At 38.7% G+C, this 17,127-nt stretch overlaps 1 protein-coding gene across 3 annotated transcripts in view; it reads left to right on the top strand.

Annotated features, from left to right (window-relative positions):
• The window catches only part of TARS1 (threonyl-tRNA synthetase 1), a 28,665-nt gene that overhangs the window by 1,398 nt on the left and 10,140 nt on the right, over positions 1-17,127 (top strand). Inside the window, exons 1-7 of one of the 3 annotated variants that reach the window (XM_086869865.1) lie at positions 11,029-11,201; positions 11,799-12,039; positions 12,617-12,697; positions 13,536-13,726; positions 14,757-14,880; positions 15,966-16,087; positions 16,306-16,423. In XM_086869865.1, the coding sequence (XP_086725991.1) occupies positions 12,662-12,697; positions 13,536-13,726; positions 14,757-14,880; positions 15,966-16,087; positions 16,306-16,423 (591 nt within the window). In that variant the 5' untranslated portion in view covers positions 11,029-11,201; positions 11,799-12,039; positions 12,617-12,661. Of the gene's footprint in view, positions 1-11,028; positions 11,202-11,798; positions 12,370-12,616; positions 12,698-13,535; positions 13,727-14,756; positions 14,881-15,965; positions 16,088-16,305; positions 16,424-17,127 lie in introns of those variants that run through there. The other 2 variants (XM_086869866.1, XM_086869864.1) reach the window with 2 other exon arrangements.

Here is a 17,127-nt window from a genome sequence, read left to right as displayed (position 1 = left end):
GACAACACTGCGTAGTTGTAAGAGTGTCCTTGTTCAGTTCTACTCACTGGCCTAAAACTGCCTATGCAGATCTTGTTAGCCTTCTCTGGAATAAAGTGATGTGAAATGTGCAAGATGTTTTGTGAAAGAGGCTTTGGAACACCTGATGCTTTTTTACTGTGATATCCTAAAGGATGGTGCTCTGTGGAGCTTTGTGTGCCCTGTAGCAGCACACATCCGGAAAGCCAGAGCAGGGCTGCACGGTTTGATGTTTTATGGTTGCTAGAGAGTGCCAGGTTTGTGTTCGAAAGGTGAGAGAACTGCTCCTGGCTTTACAGAAGGTTTGTTTAGTTCAGCACAGAGGTCGTTGTCAGGGCAGTATGTGTAAACTTAACTTTTGTTGCTGCCTTCCCTCTGCAGGCTATGAATGGGAAACCTGCACTCCTGTGGTGACCATATGCTCACCTTTAAGATGTCTCAATTAAATAGAGAAACCTCAAAGCGCTTCTGCAATTACAGCCGAGAAGTGGAATGAAAACAGCAGATAACACGATGTACAGAAATAATCATCAAAATTTATCTAACAAGGCTTGGTAAAATAAAGAAGCTCAGAAATTCAAAGATGGGTAGTGTCTGAGAAATGTGCTTTTTGTAGTTTTATTTGATTACTGAATCAAACTTCAGAGTGTTCCCAAAGATTACATAAACATCCACCCTGGTGAATCTGGTTTTGTGTGCTCCTGTGCTGTAAGTTATGTCAGGCATTTTTTGTTGTAAATGACTCCGTATAACATAGAGGAGATTAAGCAGAATGTTACAATATACAACACGCCAGCCATCTTTACCACAAATCTTGCAAAAACATTTTCTTAAGGCACATTTTGAAATACTGACCTTTGTAGTCGTTGCTTTATGGTGACCCTACAGATGTGTTTACAGGACCAAAATCTGGTCAGAACTCTCTTGATTTCCTTCTTCCCCAGCAGAATATCTTTTTTATTTTACATGTGAGCTCCATATTCTCCTAGCTGTCTTACTTGAGCATAAGCTGTGTAAACACAACAGAAGAGATAGTAAGCCCATAAATCACAGGTTTGCTGCCCCTTTACACAGGCTGCTCCTTGTGAGGTAAAGTACTGCTGGGAATGAATAAGAGTGGGACAAGCAGGACCAGCATGAGGCAAAACAAGAAACAAAAGCTGTCTAGCCAGTACTGTGCAGCAGTAGTAGCATCAGAAGCCAATTTCAGTGTTTTTATAAAACCATTTGGCCCACAGTATGTGGCTCTTGCTCACCTGAGTAACTGCATTCAGCTGGGAGCCAGTATGGGAGTCAGTGTCTCTGTGGGCCTAGAGCACTATAAACATTTCTGTTCCCTTTTGCCCCGAGTGTTTTTATGAAGAAGAATCCCAGCCTGTGATTGACTTATTTTTCTGAGCCAAGAAGTTATGCATGAGAATTTGCTTGTTAATCCCAATTCAAAATGTCACTTAATACACCATCATCAGTTCACTTACAATATTTTCCATAGTTATAAATTCAACATTTCTCCACAGACAATATTTTTTCAGCTACATAAATGCTTTTTAATAGGGACAAATCCTGCAGTTGCAGATTTGTAGCAGGCAGAATGCCCACAGGCTGCAGTAAGAACAGAGATTTCAGAATAGCCCATTAGGACTAAAGTAATTTCAGACACAGGCTATTTTCTCCCCAGAAATAACTCAAACACAAGCTAAGAATCACTTGACTTGCTCCAGCCAGCATTAGCAGCAGCGTGAGCTGCCTGATGCCAATTCAGAATTTTTTTCACAGATGGGTTCGCTGAAAACACAGTCCCACCTACAGGCTGAAAAGATGAAATGCTTTAACATCACCTCTATTGCAAATATACTCTGCCACTCAGACTTGCAAACTCTTTCCCTGTTTTTCAAGAAATCTATTATCTTTTTATTTAAAGAAGTCTCTTCTCCTTTGGAACACACCTAAAGGATTTCTAAATGTATCATGATGTATTTTGTGTCTTTTTGTGTTCTATGACCTTGCCTTCATATACTTCTGTTATGTAAAAAATCAATGTGGTTTTCAGGTGAAAATACTGCAGCATGAAAACCCAAGACGAGCCAATCTCATTGCTTAAAAATTAGATGGAAATGGGACCTCTATTTTTTATTTTTTCCTCTTAAGTTACACCAACTTCATGAAGATATAAGAACTACAAGATCACAAAAGTGCACATGAAACATAGATGTACATACATACAGATATAAATAGATATATAGATATATAGATACACACACACATGCATAGTAATAACTGTTTTGCTGTTGTTGCAATCTGAACAGCTTCCACTTCACAGCAGAAAGTAAAGGCAGGTAGATGTCATTTTTATTTTACAAATGAGATGCTAGGATGAAAAAGACCGACCCCCACTTTTTTTCTTTTCCATAAATAATAAAGGTAAACTTCTTGTTATGAATGTTTAAGGAGGAACAATAATTCTTTTCTGCTGCCTGCTACTCCAGACAACATGCAACATGGCCAAAATGCAGCTTTATACATTGCAAAGACTAGTTGCATTAATCATTAGTGTTTTACAGAACACTTGTGGTTCCACTGAAGCTCATGAAAGAACATAATGATCAGAAGTTGACACCACAATCTTCCAGATAACTTTTATTTCTCAGAAGAAAGATGTTATTGCAATTGTTCTCACTTGAAAATATCCCTACATTTCCTATTTTGCAAGTACTTGTAGTCAGGAAAGTAATATTAAGAATGCAATAGTTGCATTCTTTTTAACAGTGTAACCTTATACATTACCGTGAAACTTTTCTGACTGAACTATGTTAGAAAACACTTACTTTGTTTAGGCAACCAATTTCTTTATTTATTGTATTTCTGTATTTAGAAGACAATATCTGAATATAGGTAATGCCTGGGTATAGAACACACTTTTTTGCTAACTAAACTAAATTGTCTTGGATCCAAGTTGTTCACTTTTGTTTCCATTTCCATGTCTTAGACAGGTCAGCACTGGATGATCACTGGAGTGCACAGGACAGTGGCTGCCCTGTTCCTCATGTGCATCTGCCTCCTTTAAACAACTGTATCATAGTTTGAGACAGAGAGTGAGTGGTGAAATACAAACATCAGCTCTGCCTTACCAATATCATGGCATTTCTGTCCAGAGGATTTAAAAGGGTTTGGAGAGCAAAGATAATTTCTGCTTGAGATATAGTAACCCTACAATAGGTACCCATATTGATTGTAAAAGAAAAGTAAGAAATACTATCACAGTGTCCCTCAAAAATAGAGTTGGGATCAGACATCCCAGACCACTGACAACCAAGGAGCTTCATTGCTCTTATCTGTAATCTATGACAGGAACTATTCCAAAGTCTACTTTGATTTGTATTCCCATATAAGAACAGAAGTCTTACAACATAAAGAAACCAGATATCAGCTGGTTTCAGCTCTGCAGAACGTGCCAGTAGTATCATCCCAGGAACAGATTCATCTTTAGGAATATTCTGAGGCAAAATGTGGGTTATTTTTTTAAACCAAATTAGTTCATTGATATGGTTTGTGGTTTTGTTGGCACAGCAGAGCAAGAGATCTGGAATAAAAGCAGAAAGATGCCAGAGATGAGAGGCAGGAACTCCTCAGTGGAAATTAGTACTGATATCCCTGTATGTCTTTTCTCTTGCATGTTAGTTGATGATTAAATTACAGGGAATGCATGGAAAAAACATTTTTAATACTATTGTCAGATCTTATTCCAATGAGCTGATACAAAAATATTTTAAAAATAAAATAAAATAAAACAAAATGAAATAAAATAAAATAAAATAAAATAAAATAAAATAAAATAAAATAAAATAAAATAAAATAAAATAAAATAAAATAAAATAAAATAAAATAAGCTTCAGGAGTTCTGTAGTTTTCAGTTTTTAAAAGCACTAATGTGGTTAAAAAAAAGAATATATAGACTACATTCATTGTATATGTATATGAATGAATAGACTACAAATACGCAATTATCATTTGTCATTATATTATATTAATATATATAATAATTATATAATTATATATAATAATAATGGGAACAAATGAGAATACTGAGTGAGGACAAAAGCTTCAGGAACAAATGAGTGGAAGGAGGAAGACAAAGTACAGAGCAGAGTGGGATGCCAATAGTCAATAAAGAGATACAACAAAAAAAAAATCAAAAAATGACATCTTACAATTAATGACAAACCTGCCATTTTACACATCAGTTAATATAATTTAATTAGACCAAGGTCAAAGGGCTCAAAAAATAAAGTGAACAGTGTTCACAAGTTATAGTTCCTGCTAAAAGGCAGGAACTCAGCAGTGATCACTTCTGCCAGAAGCAGAGCGGGAGGAAATGGAGGTGTCCTCATGCTCTGTGCAAAGAGAGAAGGGCCTTTTGGAAGTGTAATTTCTATTTGCACATTGATAAGAGAGACCTCTGGAAAGTGATGTATTCTTTGTGTGCAGTTTGTCATGTGTTTCTTAAGAGCCTTCTTGTTCTTTCCATTAGTTTTGTATTTTGCTCTTGCTGACAGCCTAAGTGTTTTTATCACACACAGGGAGACAAAAAATGTGCTTGAAAATATTTAGCTCATTCTCCTGTATGTACCCTTGTAGACTAAGGTCAAAAGGACATAAGCATTCCTTGTATTTGTAAAAAAAATACTTCTTCATGTCTTTTGCTGCCAAAGCAGGCAGAAAGAGCAAACAAACGCAGTGGTGGAAATGTTAGCAGGAGTTAGACATCTTTCTGAAGAAGTAAATAATTCTACACTTCCATTTTCCTCCCAAATTTTCCCAACACTTTTCACATTTAAAAAATGACAGAAAATATTGGGGCTTAATTATTTTTTTCTTCAACCCTAGTTGTTATACTGTTCTTCTTTTTACACCAGATAGACCTTTTTAGGCAGATGTGTTTGGTCAATTTAATTTTCTCAAAGGCAGCTGGGAGCTGGTCCAACATAGGACAGAGAAGAGCAGGACTCCAATGTCATTTGTAGCTGAAGCAGGACTATTGGGTTATTGTGTACAACTGCCAAAATCAATAAGACTGCCACGAGTAAAAAAATAGACTTCAGGTCATGCCCATTCTGGCAGTAGCTGATGTGAAACATCACATCACTTTCTGGCTGGGTTCTGCCACCAGGCTTTACTGCCCTTCCAGATATGTCAGGACAAGTGCATGTGTAATTGCTATTTACCCCCATTCTGTCAGCCTGATTTGAGTGTAGAAGGTGTTACAGCTAAACCAGGTCACTAAAACCAGGCTAGGGAGAAGATCCATGTGAAGAAATGCCAAGAAGCTGGAGGGGGTGATAATCTCTGGTAGAGAAAACAGTTCCAGGTGAGCTTCAATAACACATTTCTTATCCCAAGGCCGCTGCACCTGAGATGGCATATTAGGCTCAGGTGATCTAGATGATAAAATACACAAATAAATGTAGAAAATATGTATATTTTACTGTATTTCCTTATCTTGTGGTTAACCCTTGGTGTCAATATTAAACCGTGACATTATTTAAAGGGGTGATTGAATCTCTGATGTTTGTGAAAGGAGAGCTTTATTTAACAGGATGGGCTCTGTACAATGAATGAGGCAGTGCTTTCCTTGTAAGGGAGAATCACAAGAAGACAGAGCCAGAACTGTGCCAAACTAATCGGAAGACATCAGGGAGACATGAGAGCAATGAGATGTGCAGCTAGTTGTGATAATAATCAATTACTGATTATTAGAAAGTAAAAGCTCTGTATTAATATAGGCTGCATTAATTACTGAATACCTCCATGGTTAAATGAAACTGTGTTAAATAGGATATTTCAAGCTCGTTCTACTCTGATTTTATCCTGTGTTTGGTTCTTGCCCATAAAGTCATTAGCTGTTAATGAGGGAGAAAAGAGTACAAGTTAAAAATCTATGCCAAACGAACTGGAGAGGTAGTTTGAAATCAAAGAAACAATATGCTATTGCCCAGTGCTTTTCTGTTCAGGGAAGTGTACAGAAAAAAGCAGGACACACTATGGAATGGAGCCACTCATCCTAACAAGCCACCAACAGAAGCTGAGTGAGCGATCCTGTGGTGTTCTATTAACTTAAGTGCTCTATGCCAGGTCTGAGCAATAGTCTTCTCTGCTCTACAGGAATACTGTGCTTGTTTCAAGCATCATTGTTTTGAGAAAATCACAGACTGGAGAGTTGAGAAGGGCAGAACCAGTGTCTGGAAGCATGTTTGCTATAACAGATTAAAATATTAAGTTTGCTTAGTCTAGGAAAGAAAGGACTGCAAAGACATGTTGTGGTCCTTCTATACAGATCAGATGTCTCAAAGACAGTGATGAGTTGGTTTTCAGTTCCATGCTACTGCCAGTACATCCCATCCCATTCTTCTAGGTGAACTGTGAATAAATTAAATTTCATATGTCCCCTAGGAATATCTTCTTCCTCTGTCCAGCAGCTAACAATGGAGTCCCTCAGGAATCCACCTTGTGGCAGCTACTGCTAAATGAGGCATTCTCTGTCCTCTATCCCTGTAGTTATAAAACCTTGAAAAAATTTACCAGTTTTGTACTATTTTTAGAAATATTCCAAATACTTCCAAGTGAAAATGATACAAAGAAAAAAGCTTTTATATAACTTGTCACAAGAGGTCTGACAAAATTCGCAGTTATGATGTACCTCTTTTCATCAGCTGTCATGTGTTCCTTTATTTGAAGCAATGTTACTGGATTGTGTCCATGAAACATCACTAAAAAGGGATGTTAATAAGAACATCACCAGAACATTTGAGTCATAGCTAAATAGAGAAACCAAGAACAGACTTTTCAAATAAAAAAGTTTCCCTGGATATATGTGAAATTAGGTCACAACTGCAATGAAAAATATGGTAAAGAGAACCAAATCCTAGAATGCAGTATGTGAATTCCCTGTGTTGACTGCAATTTCCTTACAAAATTGTTAGACGGAGCATTAACAGAAGATAATGCAAAGTATTTTTTATCCTTTGGTATCTGGAGATAATTTCCAGGACTATGAAGTATAACAGATATTGCCTGGAATAATAAATTGAGTCTGGAAAATCAAAGGTTATGGACTGTACCCAGGAAATTACTGGAAAAAGCATTTCCTGCTTCTAATTGCATTATGTAGAAAATTCCTCCATGTGCCATGTCATGCCATGGCATGGAGGACTTGGTCCACAAGAAGAAGGAGGAACACTTTGATCTCAGTAATGTGAAGTTCATTTTCTGGTAAGAGTATCAGGAAGGTTTTATGACAAGGCATTGTTTTTGCCTTTTTTTCTTTCTTTCTTTTTCTGATGATTATTTCTTAATTTTTTAGAAATTATGAAATTTATCTTCTAATTGTATAGGTATTACTTAAATATAGCCATGATCTTCCATTGCAGAAAAAGAAAATGTTATTCTGAGGGAAAAAATATCAGTGATATCTATTTAATAAAAGGGAATTCATTCATTACAAACATATCTGTCAAAACTCACATTCTCAGACTTTGAATTCTGAAATGCACACTAAAATGAACCATATTTTTTTTTTTTTTAGGGAAAGAGGGTTAAAAATAAAGCAGTTTGTATTCTGGAAAATTGCACATATAAGCAAAAAAGTTTTATGCAGTGCAATATCTTGGTGACGCTCAGTTAAATTAAAAGCTAGCTTTAATTTAGTTGTAAAAACCAAGGATGCATCCAAGATTCAGAAGTTTGGCATTAAATGTATCAATGTGATTTTTAACATGGAGTTTAAGGACAGTCAAGGACACAAGATTTTAATTTTTTTCTTTATCACACCTCCTCCTCAGTATACAAAATAGCTAACATTTTATTTTCCTTGTAAAATGACTGGTGCCTCACTGTTTGATGTTAACCTACAAACAGGAAATGGAAGAGGAGCTCGGGATCCACATCACTCAGTCCAGTCACAAGATTGAGAGTAGAGACCAGAGTGGCAGTCATAACTGCGGATAGCATATGTTTTTCTGAGACCAGTATCCAAAACAAAAGCTTTAAATGAAAAACAACAATAGTTTTAAGTGAAAATCTTACTGGAAAATATAATCAGAACAGGAGGAATCTGCTCTTATACAGTGAAGCAGGGACAGTTTATCCTAAAGGTAGGAGTTTGGAAAAGTATCTTAATTCTAGATATATCAATTAATAATTGATTAACAATGCACACCCCAAAATGACATGTCTGAGCTCTATAAAAAAACACAGGAAAGAGCTGAGTTTGCCTGAATGCATGCACACCTGTCGCACTGAAAACTAAAACCTTCTGATAATGTTTTCATAGTTTTAATTACTTTCCCATGAAAGTCCTGTAAACATAGGTTGTTTACGCATTCCTTCTAAGAAACGCCTTTTGATGGATGTTTCGCATGACCAGTGTGCTTGGGAAGGTGGTAACTTAATTATTCAATCCCTGGTCATTGTCAAGAATCTATAAATACTGGAGTCAGAAAATAAAGTTACTTCCTTTCCTGTCATACCACTGAGACGTGTTCATGTAAATCATTACGTATTCTTTAGCGACGCACATGTACTACTTTTTATGATGTGAGACAAAATATTGTTGGCTCAGCTATACATGCTAAATGCTAAAACATTTTAATCAAGTGGACTAATTGAGTAAAATTGAGATGCAGGGGAAATGAGACATGAGTTATAATTGGTATGTTTGTTATGAAGAACTAGAAAGCCAAATCTTGTTTTATTGAAGGGAGAAAAAGACAGGGAGGGAGGGAGGGAAAATCACCCCACACCTCCCTCCTTTAAAAGGCCCAGGGATTCCTAGTCAAAGTCTGATGCTCATCTGATGTCAAGGAGGGAGCGCTGGCTTGAAGTTTCACCTGGAATTTGTAACCTCTGATCTCAGCACCTGTAACTATGAGCAATGAAACCAGTTGTCTCCTTCATTTTACAAAATGAAAATACACCTTTATTATGTTTTACTCAGAAAACCTGCCTGGCCATAGAGAACAAACTGACCCTGTGTAATTTGAATGTATTATCTACACTGCTGCTGGTGTGAAATGGGTAGGAGGGAAAGGTGGAGAGGACCTGCATCCTGGGGGACAGAGGTGGCATGAGGCTTTCTCTGTGAAGTGTGTTTCCAGTTTACAAAAGGTCTGGGATTTCTGATGTTAGCGGGGAATTTCTCCCTAGCATGCACGAGTCTGTATCTCTCCTGGAATAAGTAGAAACAAGCCCAGTATTTGCCAAACCTCTTGGTGCATGAAGATTAACTGACTACATATTATAGTGACTGTACATAAAGCCATCCATGGATATAGAACCAAACCAAAATTGCCTCTTTTTTTGTTTGAAATATCAGTTGTTTTTTTCTTGTCCTCCTAAAAAGATAAGTATTTTAATAATAAGTCACCAGTCACCATCACTTACTATCAAAAGTCAAGGCTTAGGTTTCATTTTTTTAGCATGTTCCAGTTTGAGTCAGGGCTTCAGTCATTTTCACAGTGTTTAAATTTAATGTCAAATTTATTTTTTTATTTACCTTCACACATTTTTTTCAATTTCTGAATATACATTTCTAAGACTGTTATGCTAGATTTCTAAGAAACTTACTGCTTTGTTGCATTAACACAGGGGAAACCAATACAAGACAAAACTGGACAAAAGTATTTAAATTCTTTAACCTGAGATTCTCATATATTTATGTTTTCTTAATTTTGAGATAATAACTCTGCTTGAAGTGGGCTTATGGAAATCCACTAGACCTGGAATTCAAATGATATATTTTGAACCCTCAAAGTAAATGGGTGGCATTCATACAATTTCATTTTCAAATTAACGCAGAGTTTGTGAAATTAGTAAATACTCTGCAATGAATAGAGTTGATTTAATGTACACAAATATAAACAAACCCAGACATTTTACAGAAAGTCCAGTGCTGTATTACAAGTCAGATGGTTTCCCTCGAGCAGCTGCTGCAAGTAAATGGTGTGTGTTACATTCATTGCTCTAAATTTTTATTTGCATTTTGGTTTCATTTTGATCTTTAATTTTCCTAAATGAAATATAAGCCAAGTAACCCTGCAATTCCATTAGAAATTTCTGACCACATTTTCCCCAACATCTCATGAACCAGAAACATCTATTCATTGCTGATAATCATTAAAGCACACTGAAATCAATTTACACTATTAGAGCATGGCTGAATTTTGTCACACGTCATTAATTACACTGCTTGAGAGCGAAGTCAGTAAAACATTCATTTAATTTTGTGCTTTTTGCCATGAAACCTACTTCCTAAAGCCAAGAGCTGAGCAGAATTTGTCGCAAGAGATCAGCGTGTTTCTCTGCTGCCATCTTCTGGCATAAGAGACAGTTCTACAGTTTCCCAATTGTTTTTTTAATACTTAATAGCTTTTTCTCTTGAACAGCATTTTTGTTCATTTTGGCCTTACATAATTTATCTGTAAGTTTTGCAAAGTTCTGTCTCTTAGCCACTTATAATTTGTCTACACGAAAAAGATTTTAGGAGATTTGCAAATATACAGATTAGTATTATAAAACAAATGTCCTTTGTATTACTAAACATTGTATTTCTACAAAAGATGATACATATATTATTAAATTTAGCTGTTTAATAAATATTTTGTCAATATTTATGCTGTTCATACTTTACTTTCAGACAACAAATGAACTGTCCAGATCCAGGCCTGATTCTGTCTTTAAGATCTTATTTACTACATCTTCCCATTTCATATTTTAACAAATAGAATAAAATATTTTCATTATTTTTTAAGCTCCTACATTTGTGGTCAAATAGCCCAGTGACATTCTCTTGATGATCCTTCATCACTAAATAACCAGTATTTGAAAGCAATATTAAAAAATCTTCCTTTTTTTCCTGAAACTCTGGCTCATAGCACTAAGGTCCATGGAGGCTGAGGTACCCCGATATCCATCTGAGCACATTTTGAACACTCTTGGACCCAATCAGTGCTGCAGATTAAGAGAAGACAGCTGTTCCAGGAGGCAGAAGTGGTGTTGGGTCCTCTGCAGGCAGCAGAAGTCCAAGGCACGACTTGACCCATGATTTACTATCTTCAAAGTAAGGATGCTATGGCAGGATTTATTGAAAACATGAAATCTGTTAAAACATCCTGCTTAAATTCAGCTATTAGGTGAGTTCACTGATGTACTAATATGCCTAAAATTACCAAACACTTGTAAGGCCTTGGGTCTGGCAACCTTGGGAGTACACAGCCACCATGAGATTGTGCTGCAAGCTAGTAACCTTCCTAAATGAAAATACTACTGTTAGCTGAGAACAGCAGCAGGAGAGGAGGAAAAGATGGTTGCAGAGCAAAAGCCATGCCTGAATATCACATCCTTTCCTTAAAGTTGTTTGTAGCTTCCAAGCCACTGAGGCTTCCCTTGAGACAGGTGCAGGGGCTCCTGTGGCTCAAGTTTGACACAACCACTTCAGAATCTCTAATACATATTTTTGCCCCCTCCCCTGGGAAATCAGACAGCGGTCAATCTGATTTTTTTTTATTTTACTCTCTTTTGCAAAGAGTACTAGCATTCACCGATCCATCCTTGACTGAGTATCTGTGTCAGAGGGAATGGTAGCCATTCTGAGGTCTGGAGTGAGTCCAGAGAAAGGAAGTGGAGCTGGGGAGGGATCTGTGTGATGAGGAGAAGCTGAGGGAGCTGCGGGTGTTCGGAGAAAAGGAGGCTCAGGGGGGACCTTATTGCTCTATATAACTCCCTGACAGGACGGGGTAGCCAGGTGCGAATCCATCTCTTCCCCCAAGCAACAACTGACAGGTCAGAGGAAGGTCTTCAGCTGCGTCATGGGAGCTTTAGGCTGGACATCGGGAGGAGTTTCTCCACAGAGAAGGTGATTCCACACTGGAACGGCTGCCACTGGAACAGAGCCGTGGTGGAGTCACCGTCCCTGGAGGTGTTCAAGCAAAGACCGGACGTGGCACTTATCGCCGTGGTCTACTTGACAAGGTAGCGCTCGCTCACAGGTCGGACTCTATTCCAACTTAATTCGCTCTGTGATTCTTCCCGCGACACCAAGCAGAGCCCCAGACGGGTCCTTACGAGAGCGGACAGAGCGTGAGCCACTCCTACCCCTAACAGCCCGTCACGGACCGCTTTCGCTGGCACCACCCCAGGGCGGGCCCGGACAGCCCCACAGCCCCACGGCCCGCTCGGCTCCGCTGTCGGGGCTGTGGCCGCCCCGGTTGCATCAGCCGCGGGCCGAGCGGCGCCTGCGCCGGGCCGCGCCCGCCCCTTCCCGGGCGGCTCCGCGCGGCCATGGCGGGCACTGACAGCCAGGTGGGCCCGCGGCGCCGCAGCCCTGTCAGGAGCCGGGGGGAGCTCGGCCTCTTCCCGAGGATTCCCCCAGCTCCGGGGGGCGTTGGGATGTGCCCCAGGGAAAAGGAGGAGGGAGGTGGGGGTGCGTAGGCTTTGCAGGACGAGGAGATCGGGTCTTTTCCGCGGTGTGTGGGGCCAGGGGGAAGGCAAAGTGCCTTAGGTGTGAGGGACTGCTGGGGCATGACTGAATGGTGCTCGCCCTCCGCAGGTGGGCGCTGGAGAAGAGAAGAAAGCAGACTGCGGGAAGAAGAAGATGAAGGAAGGGGCTGGCGATGGAGGGCGGTCGGAGGTGAGCAGCCCCTGGGCCGCGGGGGGAAGAGGATGCGGAGGCCTCGTTGCTGCCCTGCGCGCTGCTGGCATTGCTACACAGTTTGTGTTTCCGAAGTATTTTATCAGGCGTTACAGTTACGCCTCCGATGGCGTGCCTTGAAGTGCCATTTTATTTTTTTTTTTTACATTAAGTTGCATGGGTGCAATAGAACAGGTCAGATTCCCATAGCTGGGCCAGGTGATGCTTTTCCCTGTGCCTCTTTGCAGCGGGAAGCAGGCAGCAGATCTCTGAGGGGAAGAAAGCCTGTTTAAGGTGCTCTCGTCGTTTTCGTCTTCGTGGTGGGTAAACACAGATCCCTCTGACTCCACGGAGGTCCAGCTGCTAGTCAGCAGTGGTCCTGAGCCAAGTGCCTGGCTGTGCCCAGGCGGATAGTCCTGACGTCATTACACGTGTTTAAACTGGAGACAGTTCCTGTCTGGGTGGCTCAGACTAGAGTGTTCCCTCGGTTTTTTGACCTAATAAGAAGTATCTTGTTTTACTTCGAACTTACACAGTCTTTTCTAGCTGGCTTTTGTCCGTGTATAGTTTATTAGGTGGTGTAGCTATTTGGTAATATATGTGGTTTATTGAACAGGTATACAGTGGTACAGATTTCATTAAGCTGTAGCCGTGTGGTATTATGGCATAATTAATAATACATAAACTGAAACAATGGTGATTATTTGTTACATATAGTATACATATCATCACATAGCTACTTCTGAAAAGTATATCCGTTGTGTTAGCATTCTTGACGTGATGTGCAATCAGATTAATAATCAGATGAATCATTTTCCTTTGTCTTTATTATATACAGCTGAATCCCTGGCCTGCATTTATCAATGAGCGTTTAGAGATGTACAATAAACTTAAGGCTGAACACGATGCACTCCTTGCAGAAAGAGCTGCAAATGACAGTAAACCCATTAAAGTTACATTACCTGATGGCAAGCAGGTTGATGCTGAATCTTGGAAAACTACTCCTTATCAAATCGCTTGTGGGATCAGGTATGTTTCTGTTCTGTGATACTACACACTCATTTTCAGACAATGAGTTCAAGGGGATGAGTAGTGTATAATTTCTTTGTCATTTATCTCAGTCTTCTCGAAGTATCTTGTATACAATAAACTGAAGGTAACCTGTAGGGTTTTAGTTTGGGAGTGCAATTTTCTTTTGCCTTATAAAGATACAGCTTCTAAAATTAAAAAAGTATAAAACTGAGGTATTTTACACACATTCTAGCAGCGTGTTTTTCCATCCAAGTACTGCTGTTGCATTAAGAACTGGTTTGCTAATAAATTACCTAATGGAATGTTAGCACTGCAAACCAGTTTACACTGACCTGAGGAAGATGACTGTTAGTGATGTTTCAATTGATTACAGAGAAATTTAACAGTATGAGTATTCTTCACTTTTATTTACATGGGAGATATCTGTTAAAAGGAGTGTTACACATCTCCAGGATACACAGTGAACACCCCGACAGCTAAAATTGCAAAGATTGGTGATTCCTAAAGGTGAAAAATATGGGGGTTTTTTTGTTAGTTTTTTCATTACTTTTTTTTGTTTGTTTGTTTGTCTATTTTTTTTTTTTCTTTTTCTTCTTGTCCATAATAAGGTGCCATATCATCAGAACCTTCTTTGCTTCTGTGATTTGGCATCATGATAAGGGTATTTTGCCTAGTGGGTACAAACAGTAAAGCTGGTATATCAAAAAGGGTATTTGATAACTTTTATGAAAGTGGTATTGCAGTAGGGTTGTGAAGTCAGGTTTGTACTTGGAGGACACTGCTTCTAAGTCAAATGTGCGTGAAGGTTAAGCACAGTTTTCTTCCCATATGCGTAGAATATAAGTGGGATTTTTAATGAATGTTCAGGCTAAACTGGTTCTTTATTTAGGATTTATTTATGACATTATGTCCACTCTGTGCACTTCTAAAGTCTTACTCAAACTGGAGGGCAAGCGGGAACTTCTGCTTGCTGATTTCAAAATAAAATGTCCCTTCTTATAATTGTACTTCTGTGTTTATTCTGTAGTCAGGGGTTAGCTGACAACACGGTTATTGCCAAAGTGAACAAGGTGGTTTGGGATCTGGACCGTCCTTTGGAGGAGGACTGTTCCTTGGAGCTGCTTAAATTTGAAGATGAAGACGCTCAAGCAGTGAGTATCTTTCACCAAAACGTTTTTTGTGTCAGGTTTACATTTAACTCAGGGTCTTGGAGTTATTTAAATATTTACTGTGTTCAGAAAATGAAGAGAACAGGTTTGTATTTTAGGTACCTCTGCATTTTCTCTTAGTTCCTTACCAGAGGGGTTGTGGTACTACAGATAATGTACATTCTGCTGTGTACTTGTAGGCAAGTCTGCTTTCTGTTGCTGTAGTTCTTGTTAAAAATTTGTGTTTTCAGCCTTCATGTTAATGTAAAGTAGGTTTTTTGAACTGACATCTTCAGCACTGATTTTTGGAACAAAACAGAGTACATAAATGCTTTCTATGGAGAACCATAAAAGTATTGAGTAGACTGCTCTTTTTATTTGTGTATGCAAAAGTAATTACTTTTTTATTTTGGCTACTCAATCAGATAAATGTGCACAGCCAGTAAATTTGTGAATAGTCTCTTGAGAAAAAAAAATCAGTTGGTAGAAGAAGCTGTCAAGTCAAACTTAACACAGAAGTCTTACATTCAAACTTAGGGTTTTCATATTGGCTAAATGACAGCTCCCAGTTTATGATTTCAATTTGTGCTAACCAAGACAGACTTAACCTCTTGAAGTTAAGAGATTTGGTTTTGTCAAAACCTCAGATGTTCTACAAGATGGAATGTGCAGGATTTCTCATGCATAAGATTCCAAGATTAGAACCATAGCCTTATGCTGAAGCACATCTTTTGATCATTATGCAGATCTAATTGATTAAAGTTTGTAGAAATAAAGATTTCTGAATTTAGCTTCTTGACAATAGTTACATAATGTTAGCAATAGTTGAAAGTAAGAATTGTTTGCTACCAGAATATAAGTTTTCCATTTGCAGTTTTCTGGTGGAAATGGTGCTTTTTGGAAACATTGATGCTGAGGATGAGAGTACTGCTGGGCAGGTCACTCCTGTTCTAACAGCACACTGCTCTAATGTGGGACGTGCTTCAAGCATCCTTGGAAGCAAGTGTTTCAGAAAAGGTTTTAAGTAAAAAAATTGGAAATGTATTGTGTGTATTCAAACTGATCCCTTCTTTTTTTACTTCTGTTAGGTCTACTGGCACTCAAGTGCTCACATAATGGGTGAAGCTATGGAACGAATCTATGGTGGGTGTTTGTGCTATGGCCCACCAATAGAAAATGGATTTTATTATGACATGTTTCTTGAGGAAGGGTAGGTTTTGTGTTTTTCTTTTTGTAGGAGCTGGGAGTGGGTGGCAGTCACAGCAAAATTTCTGCTGTGTGCTTGTTCCTAGAACAAAGTCATATGTACTGCTGCAGATAGCTTTGGTTTTTTACAGGATGTCCAACCAAAGTTCATGCATTGCACCTGGATCACAAATTGCAAATGAAAGCAAAAGTTACTCACTTCTCTGTGTGTGTTTATTTTAGGGGTGTATCAAGCAATGACTTCTCTGCTTTGGAAACATTATGCAAAAAGATAATGAAGGAAAAGCAAGCCTTTGAAAGACTGGAAGTTAAGAAGGAAACACTGCTTGAAATGTTTAAGGTGGGCTGTTACGAAAGGTTGTTTCTACCCTCGTGCAATCAGTCTTTTAAGTATTTGTAATTTCAGGGCATGTTTTTTTAGTGGTAGAAGAAAGTGTATCAAATTAAATTTTTAAGATGATATGTTCTTAGAAACTCACTTGTGATGTTTAAAAAGAAAAAGAAAAAGAAAGTAGTTCTTAGGTTCTTGAAATCAGGCATTCTGATTTTCTAAAACTGTGAGAATGCTCATTCTTCCCCAGGGTAATCTAACTAAGTTCTGTGAAGCCATATTCTTTATTTACTTCCCGGAAATGTAAATCTGCAGCATATTGTGTATGCAGTTGTGTTGTGTTATCTTGTCTGTGGTGATACTGGGACTGCATATGTTACTGCTGCATTCAGAAAGCTTCATAAAGCAATTTTTAGAATAAGGACTTTTGTTCTCCAAGAGTCCAAGCAACACTAAAACCTAACCCTTTCTCTCTAATATCTAACTGCAAGTAATTATTTGGCATTCCCAAGATAGACATGCATGAGTTTTCACTATTAGGACATCAAGAAAATCAATAGCATCATTCAGGTTTGAAGGTGCCTCCATAGGTTTGCAGTCCAGACCCCAGGACATGGTGTCAGACATGGAGACACTGAGGTCAGACCAGGTTTCCTGGGTTTATCCAGTTGGGCCTTCAAAACCTGTGAGGACAGAGATTGCACAGCCTGCTC

This window comes from Cyanistes caeruleus, chromosome Z, assembly GCF_971803275.1.
Source record: "Cyanistes caeruleus chromosome Z, bCyaCae1.hap1.1, whole genome shotgun sequence".
NCBI lineage: Eukaryota > Metazoa > Chordata > Aves > Passeriformes > Paridae > Cyanistes > Cyanistes caeruleus.
The sequence above is the reverse complement of the archived record's forward strand: the minus strand, read 5'-3'. Positions and strand labels throughout refer to the sequence as shown.